This window comes from Clinocottus analis, unplaced genomic scaffold (genome assembly GCF_023055335.1).
Source record: "Clinocottus analis isolate CAN_PGR_092001 unplaced genomic scaffold, fCliAna1.0.p SCAF_8, whole genome shotgun sequence".
Lineage (NCBI taxonomy): Eukaryota > Metazoa > Chordata > Actinopteri > Perciformes > Cottidae > Clinocottus > Clinocottus analis.
The window spans coordinates 14131587-14150844 of NW_027176240.1; the positions used below are offsets into that span (position 1 = coordinate 14131587).

Consider the following 19258-nt stretch of genomic DNA (forward strand, 5'->3'; position numbering starts at 1 on the left):
CGCAGTGACACCTTCAGCTCTTCCATGTACAGTAACTCCTTAATGTAAAGGCTTTCCTTTAGATGCGTAACGGTAAAGCAAAGCAGAGTGGAATTGTGTATAGTGTAAAATCAGGCAGGGTTATTTGGCAATTTGGAGTAAATGTAATACTAGTTGTCATTTGCGCTGCAGATGACATCTTGTTGGCATCGTGAATGTGAGTCTACTTGCAAAAACAGTGGAACAACAGAGGCAGAAACAGCAGCAGGTAGTGGAGCCTTGGCAGACCGGCGGCAAAGCTGCTCACGTTGCAGTCGTCGCCGTAGCAGCAGTGAACTTTGACCCCCGGGGCTCTGTAGCCCTGGCTGTTGGCCTGACTGCAGAAAGACTTGTAGGAGCAGGACTTCATCACCCCACCTGACAAACAAACGACAGAAACAGAAGTCACAGGTGTTGCAGCTGTTCTACTGACCAACCATTACACATTTGATGAAACCCGCTTCTGATTTTATCTTTTTATTTTATCACTTTGTTCATGGGGTCACACTGTATATACACTGCCACGTGCCTGATGGCAGATTTTAATTTGGGAAAACTGTTGCATTGACAATGTGTAATTTGGAGAAAGGATGATGGTCTCTCTTTGCCCCCATTTTTTGATAATTTAATAAGGTAAGGTTTTATGTCAAATTCTCATGCAGGATTAAATAAGTAAACAGAGTTAAATTGAATTTGTGAAGCAGATCTGTCTCTGTGACATGAGCGCATGGTGTCGTCGTTCAGGATCATGATCTAGAAGGGGCAGCAAAGCTCTTCGATTCCTCAAACGCCTCGGGCCCCCTGCTGGCTGCATGGGGTCCGTCTCCAGACAGCACCCTGTCCTCCATAAACACATATATCCTCACACACAGATAGAAATAGAGCTTTGTCTGTACTGTACATAGAAAGAAAACATTAAAAGGCTTCCACGCTGTTGGACTCACTGTCATGGCCCACCACCACAGCGCAGGCATCAGAGTAGCTGGGGCAAGATTTGGAGCCTTGCCGGTTGCAGTCGTCGTTATTGGAGCCCATACAGGAATAACATTTCAGAGCCTCACCTGGAGGAGAAAAACATTGCTCCAGTGCACGCTTACCACAGCAATACAACATCATGGCATGTTGAGGAAAAAAAGTTTACTGATCTCTAATGCACAGTTTTAGCTCGTTGTGTAGAGATATGCAGCATCAAAGATGTCCCTCTATGAAAAGCACATTTTAAATGCCAGCGCTATGTCACTCTCCGTGTTATTGCAGTTGATGGGTGACCACCAAATATCTACATGTTTCTCTTCTTTTCTTGGAAGCCTTGTTTTGGACATTTTTGCTTTTTTCAAGGCAAAAATAGTCTGCCATTTATGTCTTGACATCTGTAAAGTGGGCCAGCTGCGGCTACTCTGGCATGCTAAAGACTGCATTGCATTGTGACGTATTTCATGTAACTCGTCCACATTTATCATAGATTCCAGTCCATTGTTAGTTAAGCTTATGCAGTGTGAACAAAGGCCTCAACTCAGGATATTTTTACCCATCATCACCACATGATCTCTGGGTCTGTTGAGCATGGTACACACAGACATGATGAATTCTCATCTCTGATGCACAGGGAGAGTACAGTGAAAAGAGAGCACTGTTTGATCACTTCCTTCACACAAGTTGCCCCTAAATCAAGCAAAGAATTAAACAAGTGGGCTCAGATTTAAAAAAAAAACATCTTTCTAAACTGTACCTAAGCTTCAGGGGCCCTCTTCAGCACATAAAACATGTGAATGTCTTTATAAAGCTCTCCAGAGGAGGGATCGCTGCTCCAAGAACGAGCTGACCTTTGAAAAAACAGTTGAACGCTTCCTTTTGAAAACCCCCATCCTTCTCCTAAATTCTAAAATGGCCCTTCAGAAACAACCTTTAATGCTGCTTCCTAAGAGGATCAAACCAAGCTGGGCTTCTAGGAATCATCGTGACTTCAAACATTTCTGGAGCAGCACATATCTCGTCTTGGCCATCAAAATAACCTCCATCAACACCAAACTTGTCTTGTGTCATCCGGTTATGATGAGCCGGACAAAAAAGTTGATCAGACGCTCAAAGTGTTGTGTCCAATCTGGGTCAAATTGTCGACACAAACCTGCAATTCAACCTTATCAGAAACAGTAATAAGTAATACATCCCTAAAATAGCAGACCCTTTCAACCCTTGTACAAATAAAAGCTCAACTTTAAGAGCAGAGCAATAAAAACAGCAAAGCATAATGTGTTGTATGAATTTGAGCAGTTGGTCTCTTTCCTCTGCTTCCTGTGCCATTGTGTGTGTTGACATGACATATAAATGCCCCCTTGCTGTTCGCACTTGACCCCAATCTATCCCCACAGCACAGCCGCTCCACACACATGCTATAAGTATTAGCCTTCAGGCCTATTAAGAGATTAGTTGCGGGGCTTGCATGCTAGTTAAAGAGGATGACACACACACACACACACACACACACACACACACACACAGACACACACACAAGGAAAAACTCAGCACAACTAACGAGAAAAACAGCAATTAGAAAATAATGTAAAGTGTCAATGGAAGTTCTAACTGAGCTGTTATTTATTTGTTTTAATCATTAAACAAGGACATTTTGTTCTGATGACTGAGAGCAGCGACTTTGGATAGACACAACAGGTGCCTGCCTCTTCAGAGATGACCCGAAACACAGTAAAAAAGCAAGTGTACACACTATTTTGGGAATACAGAAGTGACAAGGGAGATGAGTACCTGGAAGAAGACGCCAAGCAATGATAGGTGGACTAAGGGTAGTGGGTACATCTAAAAAGGGGGGTGGGACAATAAAAAACAATAGTCCTTACTGTTGGTCGCTAGCAAGACCAAAGAAAGCAGGAGCAGCAGGCAGTACTGGACAGTTATCATGGTGTCGGTGGTCCTCGGTGGTCCTGGTGACACTGAAAAGCAGGTTGTTTGCTCCTAAAGCCCCTTGAGTTTAATCTGCTATTGCATGAGCCGATACCCCTCCTGTGCTGATCAGTGAATTAGCAGCCCCTCCACCGGGGCCCACAGCTCCGTGTTGAGTGTCAATAGTTGCTTCTTCTGCCTGGATTGGCAATAGGATGCGTCCTGTACTCACTGCACCATTCACCACTGAGCTGTGGCCACACCCACCATGAGTCTGGCTCCTCCCTCTCTTGGCCCCGACTCCACCTGATCTCTGAACTGGCGTTGTGGCCTTACAGATGTCCATGTAGTTTCTTCAGTGCCAGGTCATTTGGCCACAGGATGCTTGTTCTGTGATGTATGCGTGACAGCGTGCGATTACTATTTGGCCACATTCTGCTGATGCTTATGTACATGCCTTCACTGTCCTACTTCAGCTGGACATTTGGAAAGATGAACTCTCTGTATTTAGAGTTACAAATCACATATTCTACATTTCAAGAACTACAGTAAATACTTCCAGGTCGGCTGGTATCTCTCTCAATAGCAGCGCTATTGTAAGTATGTTATGCCGGTCACATGTTTATTGAAGTCAAGTACTGTTCACGTTCAGGGACTCCACTCGTGTTGTGTTCTTTCAAACTGGATGTTATTTAACACTTTTTCTTATTTACAGGTGGTATAGTATTATTTTCATACGAGAGAGTGGAATCCTTGAACGGTTGATGTTTATTTCTTTGGTCTGGAGGTTTGCGTTCATACCGCTGCCACTTCAGGAAGTGGAAGAAGCTTGATTTTTAATTATATCTATCCATTACTTTCAGTGATCCATTTTAAACTATCCCAACATATGATGGGAAGGCATGTCCTGTGCAGCTGGGATTTTGTAGCTGGTAGTTTGTGTTATTGTGGCTATAAATGTGCTTACGATCAGCCTCAAGCTTTTTCTAATGCTATCCGTGCGTTTAATTTCCTCCTAAATTCAAATGTATGTTTATAAATCATATAATTTGTATATTTTCAGCATAGTTAGTTTTTTCCCCACACACCCCTGTACACCTGATTAGAAATCATAGAACTAAAGTAAGAGAAAAGAAAACCCAAAACAAACATTGATGATGCATCAATGCATCACAATGTCAAAAAATACTGATCACAACATCATCCTGATGTATAATAACATAAATAAACTGAATTTAACGCACCATTGGTCATGCCAGATCAGCCAAACAGATACAATGTGCTGTATTGCCATCTTTTATTGCACTTTGTAAGCAGATGCTGTACAGCAGCTGTGCAGAAAAGTTATTCCTCAGTGTGACACAACGACCACAGCAGAACAAGGACATATCCATCCACAATTAAATTACTCCTGTCATGACTGAATTAGGTCACAATTAGTTTGCTTTATATCAAAATAAAATCCCAAAAAATAGTCACATAATTTCATCGAGAAAGCTATGACAAGTATGACAAATATCTACAATGTTACATAAGGAAAGCGTGCCGAGGATGACAGAAAACTAACAAAAATGCAGATTAATCTTTTTTATACTTGGAATTTCCTACAGTATATACAAACATACATAACATGACGAGTTCTCCTTTCTCTTCCTCATGCAGTAAGCTATTGTGATAGTTTGTGTTCTCTCAGTGGTGTATGAACATTTTTATATAAATGAATCTGAATCTCTCTTTCAAAGTTGTATCTTTCCTCTCGTACCAAGAGAAGACAACAAAAGGAACGGGTTAACAGTCTTCTCCCTCAGCGACTGTCATGGCAACATCATTATAGATAATTTAACTCACATGCTCTCATTTTCTCATTATCACACACGCACACAGGCACACTCATTAGTGATATGATACATTGTCTTAAACTTTAAAGGAGACCCCTGATACAGAATGATACACTGACACATCAAAAATGTACAGAGTGATTCGGTGGAAGTCATTCCTGTGGATCCTGTTTGCACAAAACCATTTGGAAATGTAACCCCGAGACCATTTTTGGCCTTAAATGTCCATCAGTCCTTGGAAGAGTGTAAAATATTATTTTGTGTCCTCCAAGACCGCTCTTCTTCTCTGTGAGATTCGGCCTGGGCGTGTTGTGGTCGCTAACTCCTCCCCATCTTGGCGATGAGCTCATCACAGATCTTTGTCAACTCCTCGATCTCTTTGTTCTATAAAACGATTGCAAAAATAGAAATTCATGCACGTGTTCACATTGGTATTTGATGATTTCACACCCCTTTACACCCACAGGACTGAGGAATTTGGACTGACCTTTTGCTCCAAAGTGCGCTCCAGAGAATCCACCTTCATCTGCTCCTTCCTCAGACTGGCCTGGTGGGCGGCCTGCTCCTGCTTGGACTTGACCCGCACCTGAGCTATGTCTGCATTGGCCCTGCAAACGCACATGTGATACAATGAGAATCAAGCACAACCTTATGTTTAAAAAGCCAATATCCAACAGATCTTTAGAAACCAATAGGAACAGCGATTGCCTATATGTCAACATATTTTAGCTCGGCATTGAATTATTGTGTAGTTGGTGTATTTTCCAGTGGGGTAAATAACACCGTCATGGTGGAATAAACTCACAATAGTAGGACTCACCTGTCTAGTTTTTCCTCTGCATGAATCTTCAGAGCTTGATAGCGCTGTTCCTCCTTACGGACCCTGGACAGATACTCCTGAGCGCATTTCTTCAGAACCTCTTCATTCTGAAGGGAGTAAGAAATATTTGTATTACTCTCTATGAGGATTGTCCAGCTAATTTTCAGATGACTTACAAGGCGGGTTATGTTGAAAAGACTCATTGGTTGTGAACAATGTGCGACAGTCACCTTGCGGAAGCCCTCCAGTACGTCTTTCATCTTCTCGTAACGTCGGAAAAGGTCGGCCAGAGACTTTTCCACGGAGTTGAGGTCAGACAGGGCCTGGTCCTTCTCCATGATGAGCTGCTGGATGGTGTGGTGGGAGAGAGACTTCTCTTTCTGGTCATCCTCTGATGGGTACACACAAATACAATGTTCATCAGATCACCGGTCGATGTGTACTAAAGAGTCTGCTGTACCAGGCACATATACCGACACACATACGCACAAACACACACTGGATTTTTGACAATATTAAAATGAATTTGTGGGTTAGTGTGATTCAGCAGCGTTTTATAGTACACCATATGAGTATTTCTGAGCATGCAAACCAAAAATAAAGTGTGAAAATCAAAGACACCTGTAAACCAATCAAACAGAACTGGCAGCTGGTTCTGGCTTCCAGGTCCTGCAGTTTTACATGATAAAGCTTACAAAGTATTTTAGACTCCTTCCAGCTTTCCTTTCACCAGCTTAGACATAACCAACCTGCTTAACTTACTAATACTGCATGAATGACTTCCGCAACCATGTACAGTGCAGGTGTGCATATAAAGGTTCTCAGTATGCATATGTACATGTGTACGCTCCATTTAATACCAGCCACTAAAGAATTACATCAAGTAAATGCCAAATTACTCTTTCTACCCCTTAAAAAACAAACATACAGGATAAAATGCAACAAAAATGGACAAACAAATGTCACTGGATGAGATGAAGAAAGTGAGCACATCTGCTCCCCTCTCTGACGGACGGGTGGAGAGATGTGAGCTGACACAAACAAGTGAAGGAGAATTCTGTGTTACTCACCTGGCATGCCTGTCAGGGTTATCAAATAGTAAGGGGAGCAAAGATGGGAGCAGAACAGAAAAGAATGGACTGTGTTAAGTCAAGCTGGGAGGGGCAAGACAAGTGAGAGAGCCGAGTGTTAGACACAGGCAGAGACAGATCGTTCCTTTTTTGTGACAGTGAGAGTAAGAAATTAGACAGCAGAGGAAATCAAATCATCAGGTGGCGAAGAAGGTGAGAGCAGGAATAATGCGGTGTGAACCTGCATCGGGATTTAATGAGTTCAGAGAAGCTGAACACGCGTGGGCTAGAAGTGAGCACCAATGACGTCAAGAATTAGTTCATATCCATCAAACATTGAAGCAAGCGCATGGCAAAGCTAGCTCGAGTGATAAAAAGAGCACTTAATTCTCTGAAATCTGTGGCACACAAATACAGTATATATTGCTCAGCTTGCAAATAAACAAGTGTAGCAAAAAAGTGGTGAGGTTAGGGAACAAAAGTAATTGGTTTGAAATAAATGTCACAGTAATAAAGACACAGTAACTTGGGACCGTGGTCGTTTTTTTGTTTGCAACTGAGTACCTGTATTGAACACTGAACTCACCGATCATCTGTGCAATCGTCCTCTCATACTCGGCAACAATCCTCCTATGAATGAAAAATCGTAGCTCATCAGTACATGGAAGGGGTCAACATCAGTATCACAAATTATTCATAAAACTCTAAAACTATTTAAGTTTGTTCGGAGGGTGTTTAAATAATAACATATAGCCTGACCTGGTTGGATCTGGCACTTGTGATTTGTGCTCTCGATCAAAATTTTGATATTGTGTTCATATGCTGGAATCATCTAATATTAAAAACTACAAATTAAGTGTAATAATCTTAATCTTGCAGTAAGATACTTTCTTAAAATTCAGGTGAATGACACAGGAAACTGCTCTCCAGTCGGCAACTTTCGATAATAAAATGATTGAGTAATTGAAGAGTTTTAAGCGCCCTAAACTAGCTTCATATCTTTTTGATCTATTTGCACTATGTCCAGTTTCCATCTGAGTCTTAAAGCTAGAAGTTCACCCCACACTCCAAGCCAAAGAGCAGCAGGGCCCAACAGGAAGCCTCGTTTTGGCAAAAGCAGGTTGCCAGAGAGGTAAGAGGATTGATTAGCCATGCCTCCCCTTAGCCTCTTAGCCTCTCCTTATCCTGAGCACAATCAGTCAAATTAAGTAAGCTCAGTCTTATTCACACCACCTGAGCTGTGGCCAGCTGGACCCACACACACACCACCTGCTGACAGAGAACAAGGTCTTGCATCTCCATCTCCTTGAACTTATATTTGTCGGACATGTATCGATCATCTGGAGACGTAAATGTAAGTGTATATAATCACAGTTTTAAGATATTGGTGTAACCCAAATGACACTTAAAGCCCCTTTAAAGATTTTATCACGGATCATTCCCATATATCATAATCATCTATTCTCCACCTATAACGCTCATGCTGACAATAGGACTCAGACTTCTTTAACTGGCTCTTCGCTTTGCATTAGCTGTGACTTTGTTTTACACTTAAAGCAAGATAAACCAATTGATAGGTTAAACGATGACGGGTGGAGTCTGACAACAAGACACTAAGCATCCTGACAGAGTACGACTGAACAGACACATAGGAAGGTGTTAAGTCCTTCCTCTAGTGTATGGGTGGAACCTCACAGTGATGGAAGCGGCGACAACGTAAGGTGCTACTTCGTACCTCATCTCCCCCACTTCCTGTCGGCTGTCTTCATACTTCCTCTGCCACTCCAGCACTTCTTTCTCCTTTGTCACAATCTGAGGAGGGTGACAAAACAGTTAGGTGTGTGATGTTGAATTCATGTACTGACAGTAGTTATGACTTGTAGGATAAAAAGAAAGAGTTTTAGGCGCACCTCCTCTCGTGCGATTCCCAGCGAGTGGTCCAGTTCTTTGGGCAGGTGGGGACTGTCCCCTTCGATGTAGCTGGTGGTGGTCTTGGTGTACAGTGAGTTCTTGGACACGCCGCTCTCTACCGGAGAAGACACGTCTCTGTGCTGCTGCCAGGAGCCGGCGGAGAGGCGGGATAGGAAAGGAAACATAACTAGTTATAAACCAGACTCAGCTAAAGATGGGACACCCTCACCGCCGGGGCCAACACGCATTCCTGAATCAAACGGCGAGGCAGCATTTAACTACATCAAAATGTAAAACACTCCAAAAATTAATATGTAAATGGGATTGGCTGGTGATGCTCCTGAAGACTTGGTCAGCTGTCACATGATTGGATGAAACAGTCTTCATTGCCACAGTATTAGCCGAGTGATTCGGCTGATGCTGCCCCCAGCTGAGCAGTCAGGAGCTTGGATGTGATTAGGTCCAGGCAAGGTACAGAGGAATGAGGGCAGCAGTTGATACAGCAAGGGCTGCATCATATACAGGAGAGGGAGGGGAAGGCAGCGGACTAGGAAGCATGGGAAATAGATGTTAGTCTCATGGTAAAGCGTATTTCAACATACTGGTCTTACCTGTTGTGGCTAGAATCACAGCAATGCCTTGATTATTTTACTATTACAAAGGCTTTACAGGATTTACTCATAGAAAGACTTTAAATTTGGATATCATGTTGCGGTGTACTGAGAGACACTACAAAACAAAGTGTGTATGTATGTGTTCATGTGACCATTGCAACCTCTGACCCTACCAACACCACGTCCTCACACAGTTCATCACATTAAAATGCAAAAACAATCCTTGTTCTAGCACCACTTTTGTTCCCCTAAAACTCTGCTCTAAAATGGATTTAGTCATCCTTGGGAGAGCTGGATTATGGGAGGATTTGATGAAATAGTCTGGGCTCACCGGGGACAAGGAGCATGAGATCCACTAACATGCTGAAAAGAGTGTTTGGTCTGGCGAGAGCAGTAACTCCATTATTCCACTGAAGGTTAAGACCGGTTGAGTTCAGGTAACCATGAACCTCTTTTGCTTTTATTCAGGTGCTGAGTGGGATGACCCTCCCACTTCAGTGAGGTTTAAAAAGAAACTTAAAGAGAATCTGCCAAAACTAAGTGATGTAATGACTCACAGTAACTTTTATTTTACAGTTATGTTTTACAGAAACAACCCTGGTAAAAAAAAAACAAGAAACGTTAAAATGCCAGTACCATAAATTGTAATGAAGTATAAAAGAGCAACATCCGATACCTTGAATAAATGTGTATCCTTACTAAAAGTACATTTGCTGCTGCTTCAGGCTCCCATTGACCACAACCCAAATTAAAACAATCCATTTGGGCCAGAGTCTCATAAAAATAACCACAATTTCTAGACTGCGATACTATGCTGCACAAGATCGACTGTATGTCTGTACACATATAATATTATTAATTTGATGAATCGCATGTAAAAATGCAAACGCCACTTTTTGGAACAATGACTAATTGTCCTTGAGTAGTGCATTTTGCCCATAGGATGTATGTAAGCAGTGGTTGTAGAGACTGTCACGTCACCCACTGGTTTGTGGACTGGTACTTTGAAGCCTCGGGTGGCAATTGCTATCTTGTTTTGTGTTTTTACAACCAGATGGCAGAAGCTGTATAAAAATAGACCACTGAAAAAGACATGGCGACCAAAACTGTTGCAATTAACTTTTACTAATTTAATTTTTTATTTATTTTTTACTCTAAATGGGGCCATAATTTCCTGTATGTAATATCCTAAAGTGCATTCATACTGGTGGTAAATTAAGTGAGAAGTATGGTCATTTTCTCATCAAACCATTTTCCAATTTTACTAATTTCAAACAGATGAGTCTCCCCCAACTGGCTATTATAAAAATACAAGTGCAAAGCACTTAGCTTCACTTTTCAGACCAGGAGGTTGTTGCATGCAATTACCACAAAGTAACACACACACAAACAACCAGTCCTAGGGCAGTTATGTACTAGGTCTAGTACAAAATCCCTTACTAGACTCTTCTGGATCAAGTAAACTGCAAACATTTTAAAACAGCTACTGTCAACTTGTGGAAAAACTATGAACAAAACTGTTAAAAGAAATGGACAACTTAAGACACAAGACAAGCTACGACAAACACAAAAGAGCCCATTAGTAGAGTACTACACGAGAGATACTATTACATAACTCCAGAAAACACAACTTGGACAAACTTGCTCACTGGGACAATGTACAGCTATGGAAAGCTAAACTGTAGAGAAACCTAGAACAAGATCTTCTGGGCTCTACAGGAGTTTATAGTTCACAGTGCAGTCTGTGGCCATGTGGACAATTGTTTGGGCTCTGTACTTCAGCACTAGGTGAGTATAGGGCTGAGTCTTCATTAGAGGGCATTTATATTCCTGCAGCATCGGACGAGCCCTATTATTACTTATTATTTCTGCACTGTACAATATTAGACATGCTGTGTTTTAAAAGGGCTGTGGTTCCTACACGCACGCTACAACACCTTCATCCACCATCAACCCTTAACTCACCATCAGCCCTTAACTCTCATAGTTACTTTAAATCTAGTGTGCTGGTGCACTAAACCGAAAACAATGATAAATGTGTGGATGTCCAAATAGTTGGACTGCACTGTAGTTGGGTGAAGGCCAAGACAAATCACAGGGCTACATGTTCCTCTTACTTTGAGTAAGGGTGAACCGTTGATATTCCACCGCCGAGTGCTGGGTTTCTTGAGTCGAGACTGTAAACCGTGTGGGACATCAGCATGAGACGTGGATGGAGAGAGGAGCGAGAAGTGACTGCCCTGCGAGAGTTTTTCCACTGACCATACACTGTAGACTCACTACTGATTAAGCAACAAAATCTCACTTCTCCTGTATAAAGGCGAGGGCTGTGTCAACACAATCCCTTCAACCAACAACATTACTAAGTGCTACCCAACATTGTCACCTACCTGATGGACCTGGTTGTTAGTGTTGTTAGTCTGGGAAAAGGACCGAATCACAAAACAAGAATGTGACTGGGATTTTGGGACGATGACCGCAAAGCAGCAACAAGTACATCTGGGAGAGTTATACCCTCATAACTCCTCAACAGCTGATATAATCCTAAAACTGTGAGACATTCCCAGTCACATTCGTGCTCATGTAAGCCTCTCATGAACAGGCAACATGCATGTTGCCCAACATGCAAAATAAAGGCAAGGGACAAAGAAGGCACAGCACTCCATCGCTGAGGAGACAACCTGGAACAGCTCGCTGCTGCTAGTTGGGGAGGGAGCTCACACGTTAAGCCATGTTAAATATTTCATATGTGGGGGATTGTTGAAGTCTGCGAATGTAGCGGTGCAACCACCATGTTGATAAGGCCATGAGCTCACAGTCACTCAAAATGGTGTGTTCAAGGGGGAGGGGAGGCAGCCTGAGACACACTCATGCACACACACCTACAGCCACGCACACGTGCATTTCACACACACCTGCTTTTCTAAAATCACTCATTCAGGAGATGCATCTTTCCTCTTACACACACACACACACACACACACACACACACACACACACTTGCATACAGCAGGTGCAGGTCTCAGCGCAGTACCTGGGGAGTTACAGTGGAGAGGGAGGGGCACTGAGAGATGTTTTTGGCTACCTGCAGAGCCTCTATCCTCAGGGCAGCAAGCACCAGCTCCTCCTGGGCCGCACACATGGGGGAGTTGGGAGGGGGATTGATGGATTTCGGGGGGAAGGAAGGGGAAGGAGGTTGCGGCCCAAGGATGAGAGAGCAAAGGGAAAACATAGAAACTTGAGTTGAGCGCACACACTAGTCATCTATTTCAAACAGTAAGCTAAAAAAAAACTGCAACTGAGGTATAGGAGGTGAACAGTGGGAAAATGAAAAGGCAGGATGTAGTAAGGTGACACAGTGAGAACAACGTGAAAAACACACAAACGGCTTTAAGGGTCACAAATTGGCCACAAGATGTCAGACCTATAAGGTTCATCAAGAGGGGTCATGTCTGGTCTGTCAACACACCTGTAGTTTTTGGGCGAATGCAGTGGGGTTGATCTCAGCCAGGTCAGGCTCCAGGTACTGCAGGAGGTCGTCACACTCAGACAGCCTGTCTAACAGAGGCATGGCCGGGACTGGAGCAGGGGCCTCCACAGGGCCCTGGTAAGGGGACTACAGGGGCACCGGGAGGAGTGGGTAGGAGGGCAGGGGTCAGCATGGCAAAGCAAAGCGCTGAGTGTTTTAGTGGCAGCATCGGGAGCTGTGTCACTGGGTTCAAGCTGGGAAGCTAGTGTGACGGGCTGGCTATGTGTCATTGGTGACAAGGCTGTAATGAGAATCACCATGACTGATGGCGCTCATGTTGGGAGGGCCAAGTCCCAGCCTTCAATAAAGCATGTGCAGTCTGCCCCCTCGAGACTTAACAATGACATGGTGTAAATTCTACAAAATCACAAATTCTCCTCACGTGATGGTGACACAGCAATGACAACATATGTGATAACTGCTCGATGAGTTTGAACGTTTACACAAGCACTGGGCTCACCTTCTCATCCCTCTCTGAGCTCTGCGTTCGGCTAAGTGCCTCGCTCTCTCTCTTCCTGCCCTTGTCCGCAGCGGAGCCCTCGAAACCGGGCCGGGAGCTCAGCACCGGTGTCTTCATACCAGCTGTTATCTGGGCCTCCATCTCCTCAAAACTCCTGCTCAGAGTGAGAGAAGGTGTGTCATTTACTGTATATGATGAATGAGAATGTGAATGAAAAAGTTGCTGGAGCAGCCGCACGGCATGCATTATGCAATCTAAATCATTCGGGTTCACCACTAGCAAAGTAGATCGTATACTGTACCATAATGCACTGACAAATATGCTGTAAGACTTACTACATTATAAAGGAACATAAAATGTCTGAAAAACTACACGATGAATACACAGAATAAACATGCAGCAGAACAAAAGAAGTGAGTTGTACCCTGTGCAGGGGGAGCTGGGCTCAGATTCATTTGCACAAGAGTTCTTGGATAAGCTGTCAGATACTGAGTCCAACTTCAAGTACAAAGACGGCTTCTTCACAGACAGTGGCTGAAAGACACACGAGGGAAAAAAAACATAACCCTTCTGAATTATACTTTTAAAACTATATACACAACAAACTATTATTAATAAAGAAAGCAGCAAACGTGTAATGAATTCTCTGAATAACATAAAAATACTTACAGGTGAAGCAGAGCCAAGCTTCTCCATGTACTCAATTTCATAGTCTTGCACTGTCGAAAGACAAAGACAAAACTAAGTTTGAGAGGCAGAAGAAGAAATGGAGAGGCATTTCAGCCAGTGTAGAGCTCTGCACTGATGATGTCAGAGGCGGAGGCAGGGCTGTCTGGTAATTATTTCATCTCTGACCCAGATGAGTTGAGCCACACAGCCTCTGGGAAAAAGAGGCTCTTTTGGAGGTCAGAGGGCACTAGAGAACTGGGCCAACAGGCTTATTTCACTGCCACAACAACAATCAATAGCATTGCTGGATGAATGAAGAGTAAAGGGGATGGTTGCTGCACATGATGGTTTATCCACACATAAGCTTTGAATGTCCTTTGAGCACCGCCTTTCTGCGGTGTGCTTTGATCTCGGTCAGCATTCTTTTGAACACACAAGGCCCAGGGCACAAAGAGGACTCCAAGAGAGTCAGACAGCTAAGCCTCACCTGGAGTCTGGTGAGGAAGACTGTTCTCATTAACAAAGGAAGTAAGGTCGGATGGCTGAGGGAAGTCTTGCTGGTCAGAGGTCAAATCTGCATCCATGTCATGCAGGGCGGCCCACTTGTGGCTGGTGGAGGAGGCCAGCTTCTCCTCGTCTGTGGCGTGGTCGTCCTGTGGGCAGAGGGAGGGAGCGTCATCAGCGGACGTAGGAGTCGAAGGGAAGATGGGGAAATGCAGGCAGACGACAGTAAGACTCAAGTGTACTGAGAGATGTACAGGTATGAAGAATTAGGTACCTGGGAAGGGTCAGACGATGGGGATTTCTTTGGCGACCTTTTCACTCTGAAAGTGTTACTGAAAATATGGGGAAAAAAACATAAATTGTCAAGATCCAGAGTCACTCAGTACAGAGCTTTATTAGATCCATCTGCCACTGTCGAAGACCAAATATTGTGTACGAGCGTTGTATCTCAAATGTGTGTATAGTTGCAAATACTGAAATGTAAACCTAGTTGAGTACATTTGCTTTTTCATAAAATAACAACATCCTTTGGATGGAGTGACATTACCACTTACTGTAGCCTACGTGAGGGTGTAATGAACAGAAACAGTGAAATGTCGTGATGAGTTGAATCTAGTTAGTTACCTGCAGTCAGTAGTAGTAGTAGTAAAGGAATGTAATGTTATGAATAGTTTACCTTTCACACACATAGACTACTAACACAGATACCATGTGTTTGTTCATGTAACAGGTTAGTTAGGACATTGATGCATAATCTATTAATGTAGGTTACATGTTAGTGCCTTTTACTTTGGTTACTTTAGTTTTCAATTTATTGATCCCAAAAAACTTTAAATATAAAAGAAGTGGATGTTGTTGTATATCAATTTACAACATATCTGAGCAGAAAATGTCTGCACCTATCACAAAAAAATTGTTTTAGCCCAATATTTCATAATTAAAATTCGGAACAGAATTCATTTGGAATTAAAATAATTGGGCACATAATTTGCCCTAAAATATGTATCTAGAAATGTCTAGTAATAATAATCTTAAAGTTTGAGTTTCAACAATAGCCAAAAATGAACACAAGAGGGAGCACAAGCACCTTCTTTGTTACACACTGGCAGACCGGACGCAGCTTAACACATGTTTATAACAAAGAAAGGTATTTTGTCAGCTTCACGAGAAAAACATATCGAGACATATTATATTAACTTTTGTTTAGTGCTGACAGGAAACTATTAGAGTCTGTTCTAAATGTTGTAAAGATAGACTGCCAAAGGCGGCAACACAACAAACTCAATAACAACACAATGTGTTACGTTTGTCATTCAACAGCACCTCATCGAACCCTGTTACATGGACCTCTGTTGGATGGATCTTTTTACGCTGCTGGCCAGACACAACCGTAGAGTAACGCATAGTTTAGCTGAATAAGTAGAAGTTTGTGCGTAGCAACTCTTTAATGTTTATTCTAATACATTCTAGTATTCTATTTGTACTATGGTGTTTTTCAATTGCCATTTCATTGGCGAGATTGTACTGTACACAATACAACATGTTAAAATAAACAGGATCAAAACAAGTTTCCATGGGATGGATTGTGATGTTTCTGTTAATAGGAAGAAGGACAACATGCTGCTTTAAAGGAGCCACATGGAATCAAAGAATCAAAAGAGGGATGGATGGTTGCGTTGTCCCTGTACTTACAACAGACAACATAGAGAAGACACACCCCTGGACTTCCTGTGACATGAGAATACACAGACACAGGTGACAGACAGAGGACACTGACATAACAGACAAGAGGATCACATACAAACACTGACTAACCTCACAAACAGAGACGCTTACACTCCTTCACATGAATACAATGTTCTGGAAGTGAGTATGGACTCTCCCGTGACTGCGGCCCCGTGGTAATAGACTGTGAACTTACGATTTGATAGGAGTTTTCTTCTTCTTGCCAGGTTTGTTCTGATTTTGGTCGCCCAGTTCTCCAATGTTGTCGTTGTCATTTTCATTGTCATAGTCATTGGATGACAGTTCGAAGGAGGCAGAAGCCTTTGGCGGGGAGCTGGCCATCCTAACGGAGGATTTGAAAGGGTCTTCAGACTCATCAAAGTTACTGGTGTCAAAGGAATAGGACGGCTGGGACAGTTTGGGGGAGTTGGGAATGCCTTTCTTAGAAGTAAACGGATTGAAGCTGGGATCCTCCCACTTGTCAGGTTCAAACTTGTAAGAGACTGCAGGAGCAGTGATTTCCTCCTCGTTGCCATTGTGGGTTGCTGGTGGACCGTTGTCCAGCTGCTCGGTCTGCGCTTGAGGGGCCTTCTTTAGCCCCAGCTTGGGTTTCCTGAGAGGCATCTTCGCACCGGGCTTCTTGCCCACTTTCTTGGGTGGGGGGGAGGCCTGGTGTGACGCCTCACTGCCCTCCTCAGAGTAGTCAAACTCCAGCCTTACTGCCTGGCGCTTGGCTATTATGGGTTGCTCTTCAGGGTTTGTGTTTGGCTGTTGAAGAGGAGCTGGGGGACCCGGCTCTACAGAAGAGACAGGGGGGCTTTCTGAGGGAGCAGCAATGGGGGCACACACATAGCCTTTACGACACAGTTCAGGGGAATTGGCAATTTTACTACCTCCAGTGTTGAAAGGATCGATGTTCTCAAAATTATCTGGATCCCATTTGTAGGACGTACTTGGGGGGATGGGGGATTCTTCTCTGCCTGTTGGACTACTCACAAGAGGGGCCTCCTCCTGGCACAAAGGTAAAGCAGGGAGGACACCGCGCTCCTCTTGGCTGGTGAGGCTGGTCTCCTCCAGCAGGGGAGGAGGAGTCTCCACTCGGCTCTTCCTGGTCCTGCGGAGGGTTCCTCCAGGGCTGGGGGTTGCAGATCCTCCCTCCGCTTCCTCCTGAGGCTGGAGAGGGCTGGCCGTTCGAGGCTTTGCTCGCTTCTTGATCTCCGGGGTGCTACTGGTTGAGGCTGGCCTCGGACTCTCTGGGTTGGAGTTCTGTCTGAGAATAGGCTTCTTTTTCACAGACCCAGGATGGACTTTCTTGGGCCTGCGGAGCGTCCCTGGAGCGCTCTCAGTGCCGACGCTGAAGGATTCAGAATGTGGACGAAAGCCTCCCACCGAGGATCCGTCCAACAGGCCAGCACTTTCTAGTTCTCCTCCCTGGAAGCTGAGCGAGCGGGTCAGAGTGTGACTTGCATCTCCACCATACTCGATATTATATTGGCCACTGGCTGCAATGGGCTTGTTCTCGTCAAAACCAGAGGTGGCATCAGCTGAAGTCACTTCAGAGTCAGGAGGACTGACTGATGTGTCTGCTACTGCAAAAGATGGAGAGACGTAGCGTAAAGAGGTTTTACTGAAATTAAATTGAGATGATTATATTTTCTGACTGGTTTGTGGGCGACAGGCAGCTGTGAACAAGACAGTCTGCATGGAGTTAAACGCTGCTGCTGAAACATCCAATTATAGAGATAAACGGCTCTAAATAATTCAATAAGAGTCTCTCAGTTGGATAAAAAGTAAGGAGAATTAACCACATGAGAGAAAGAGAGACTGAACCGATTGGCCAACCGTTCCTGGATATCCCAAAAGCTCCAGATGTTCATCTCAGCAAACAAAGCCAGATGGGAGATACTGATGTATTCCACTAGATGGCGCAACAAGACTTTCTTACGCCTGTTTTTTTTCTTTTTTTAATGACGTAACGCAGCATCGTACGCACATCATGGCGTAATTTTCGTACCCTACCTTTGTCATCAGACGTTAGTTGCAGGGTTGGGGGATCTATAGGAGAAAGAGTCTTCACTGGGGTTGTGGCTTCAGGGGTCTCAAACGCTCCATCAGAGTCTGAACTCCTATAACAAAAGATGAGCATACATCAGAGTGACATCATTTGAACTCTTGTGACTGTTTCTGGATTATTGACGCCATGACAGAGGACATCATGAAGGATACATCTTTTTCCCAAGAAAGCACTGTTTTTTGTGCTTCTGGTAGTGAGGTGAGGGCAGCAGGTGCAATTTCCATGTGTTAAAAAAAAAAGAAGAAGAAAAAAAAAGGCCTTTGGGCGAGCGTGCGTTTCTGTTTTCACTTCTTATTGATTTTCATGGCTACAAATGAAAAAGCTGAATCTGCAGTGAGGCGACAGATAACGACACATCTGAGACACAGGATCACCGTACCGCAACACACTCATGCAACATCCGAACACACAAAATTACCTCAAGATCTACATCACTGACATGAAATAGATAGGGAAAGGGACTAAGGGGAACACTGAATCGAAAATGAAGAAATGACCAATTTCCACAAGACAATAGGCTGTAAATGAAAATTACAACGTTACCTACGCAAAAGACATAATAATTGTTTTTCCTCGGCAACACACAAACACACGCACGCAAAGTGAAACTCATCAGACAACCCGACTACTACTGTCCTCAGCCCCCCGTCCCGCCTCACCTCTGTCTCACCGCCTCCGCGGCCGCACTGATCATGTTGTCATGACGTGAGCCCCAGGAGAAGCTCCGCAGGAGCCCCAGAGCCGGATCCGAGCCCGGGCTGTCCCCGTCTCCTGCCCCTCCCAGCAGCGAGTCCCAGCCCCAGCGAGCCCACTGCAGAGGAGACAGCGCCTGCCACGTACTCACTGCCATAGCGGCCAGCGGGCTACAGCCCTTCGCACTACGCTGCTACTGCCGGACACACAGGTAGACACCCACAGCCTCTTCCTCGGATGGCGAGTGGGACCACCAGCCAGCCTTGTGTCCTTTTCTCTCCGGTCTGATACCTCGTTGTTTTTAATCTACTATCACAGCCTTTCACGTTCCTCTTTGTCATCTGTAGCCGTATCAGTCTGTCTCCACTCCTCCCCAGTAGGTAATGATGCCTCCCAATCTAAACGGGACTGGCTGCAGAAGCACAGCGCCTGCAA

At 44.1% G+C, this 19258-nt stretch overlaps 2 protein-coding genes across 15 annotated transcripts in view; both read right to left on the reverse strand.

Annotated features, from left to right (window-relative positions):
* Positions 1 to 202: 202 nt before the first annotated feature.
* On the reverse strand, positions 203 to 2934 carry ly6pge (lymphocyte antigen 6 family member pge). Its single transcript, XM_068568006.1, has 3 exons — positions 2874 to 2934; positions 963 to 1079; positions 203 to 396 (listed from the first exon to the last, which is right to left on the reverse strand). The coding sequence occupies exons 1-3, from the start codon at positions 2932 to 2934 to the stop codon at positions 203 to 205; spliced, it is 372 nt and encodes a 123-aa protein (XP_068424107.1).
* A 1262-nt stretch (positions 2935 to 4196) lies between these two features.
* The window catches only part of tacc2 (transforming, acidic coiled-coil containing protein 2), a 48866-nt gene continuing 33804 nt past the window's right edge, over positions 4197 to 19258 (reverse strand). For 5 of the 14 annotated variants that reach the window (XM_068568093.1, XM_068568094.1, XM_068568095.1 and 2 more), the window contains 17 exons: positions 18076 to 18182; positions 16253 to 17645; positions 16024 to 16059; positions 14606 to 14663; positions 14315 to 14480; positions 13828 to 13877; positions 13583 to 13692; positions 13159 to 13312; positions 12639 to 12785; positions 12204 to 12296; positions 8555 to 8698; positions 8380 to 8456; positions 7231 to 7274; positions 5805 to 5965; positions 5575 to 5681; positions 5242 to 5362; positions 4197 to 5138 (listed from right to left, as the gene is read on the reverse strand). In XM_068568093.1, the coding sequence (XP_068424194.1) occupies positions 5073 to 5138; positions 5242 to 5362; positions 5575 to 5681; positions 5805 to 5965; positions 7231 to 7274; positions 8380 to 8456; positions 8555 to 8698; positions 12204 to 12296; positions 12639 to 12785; positions 13159 to 13312; positions 13583 to 13692; positions 13828 to 13877; positions 14315 to 14480; positions 14606 to 14663; positions 16024 to 16059; positions 16253 to 17645; positions 18076 to 18182 (3034 nt within the window). In that variant the 3' untranslated portion in view covers positions 4197 to 5072. Of the gene's footprint in view, positions 5139 to 5241; positions 5363 to 5574; positions 5682 to 5804; positions 5966 to 7230; positions 7275 to 8379; positions 8457 to 8554; positions 8699 to 12203; positions 12297 to 12638; positions 12786 to 13158; positions 13313 to 13582; positions 13693 to 13827; positions 13878 to 14314; positions 14481 to 14605; positions 14664 to 16023; positions 16060 to 16252; positions 17646 to 18075; positions 18183 to 18789; positions 19228 to 19258 lie in introns of those variants that run through there. The other 9 variants (XM_068568096.1, XM_068568085.1, XM_068568087.1 and 6 more) reach the window with 9 other exon arrangements.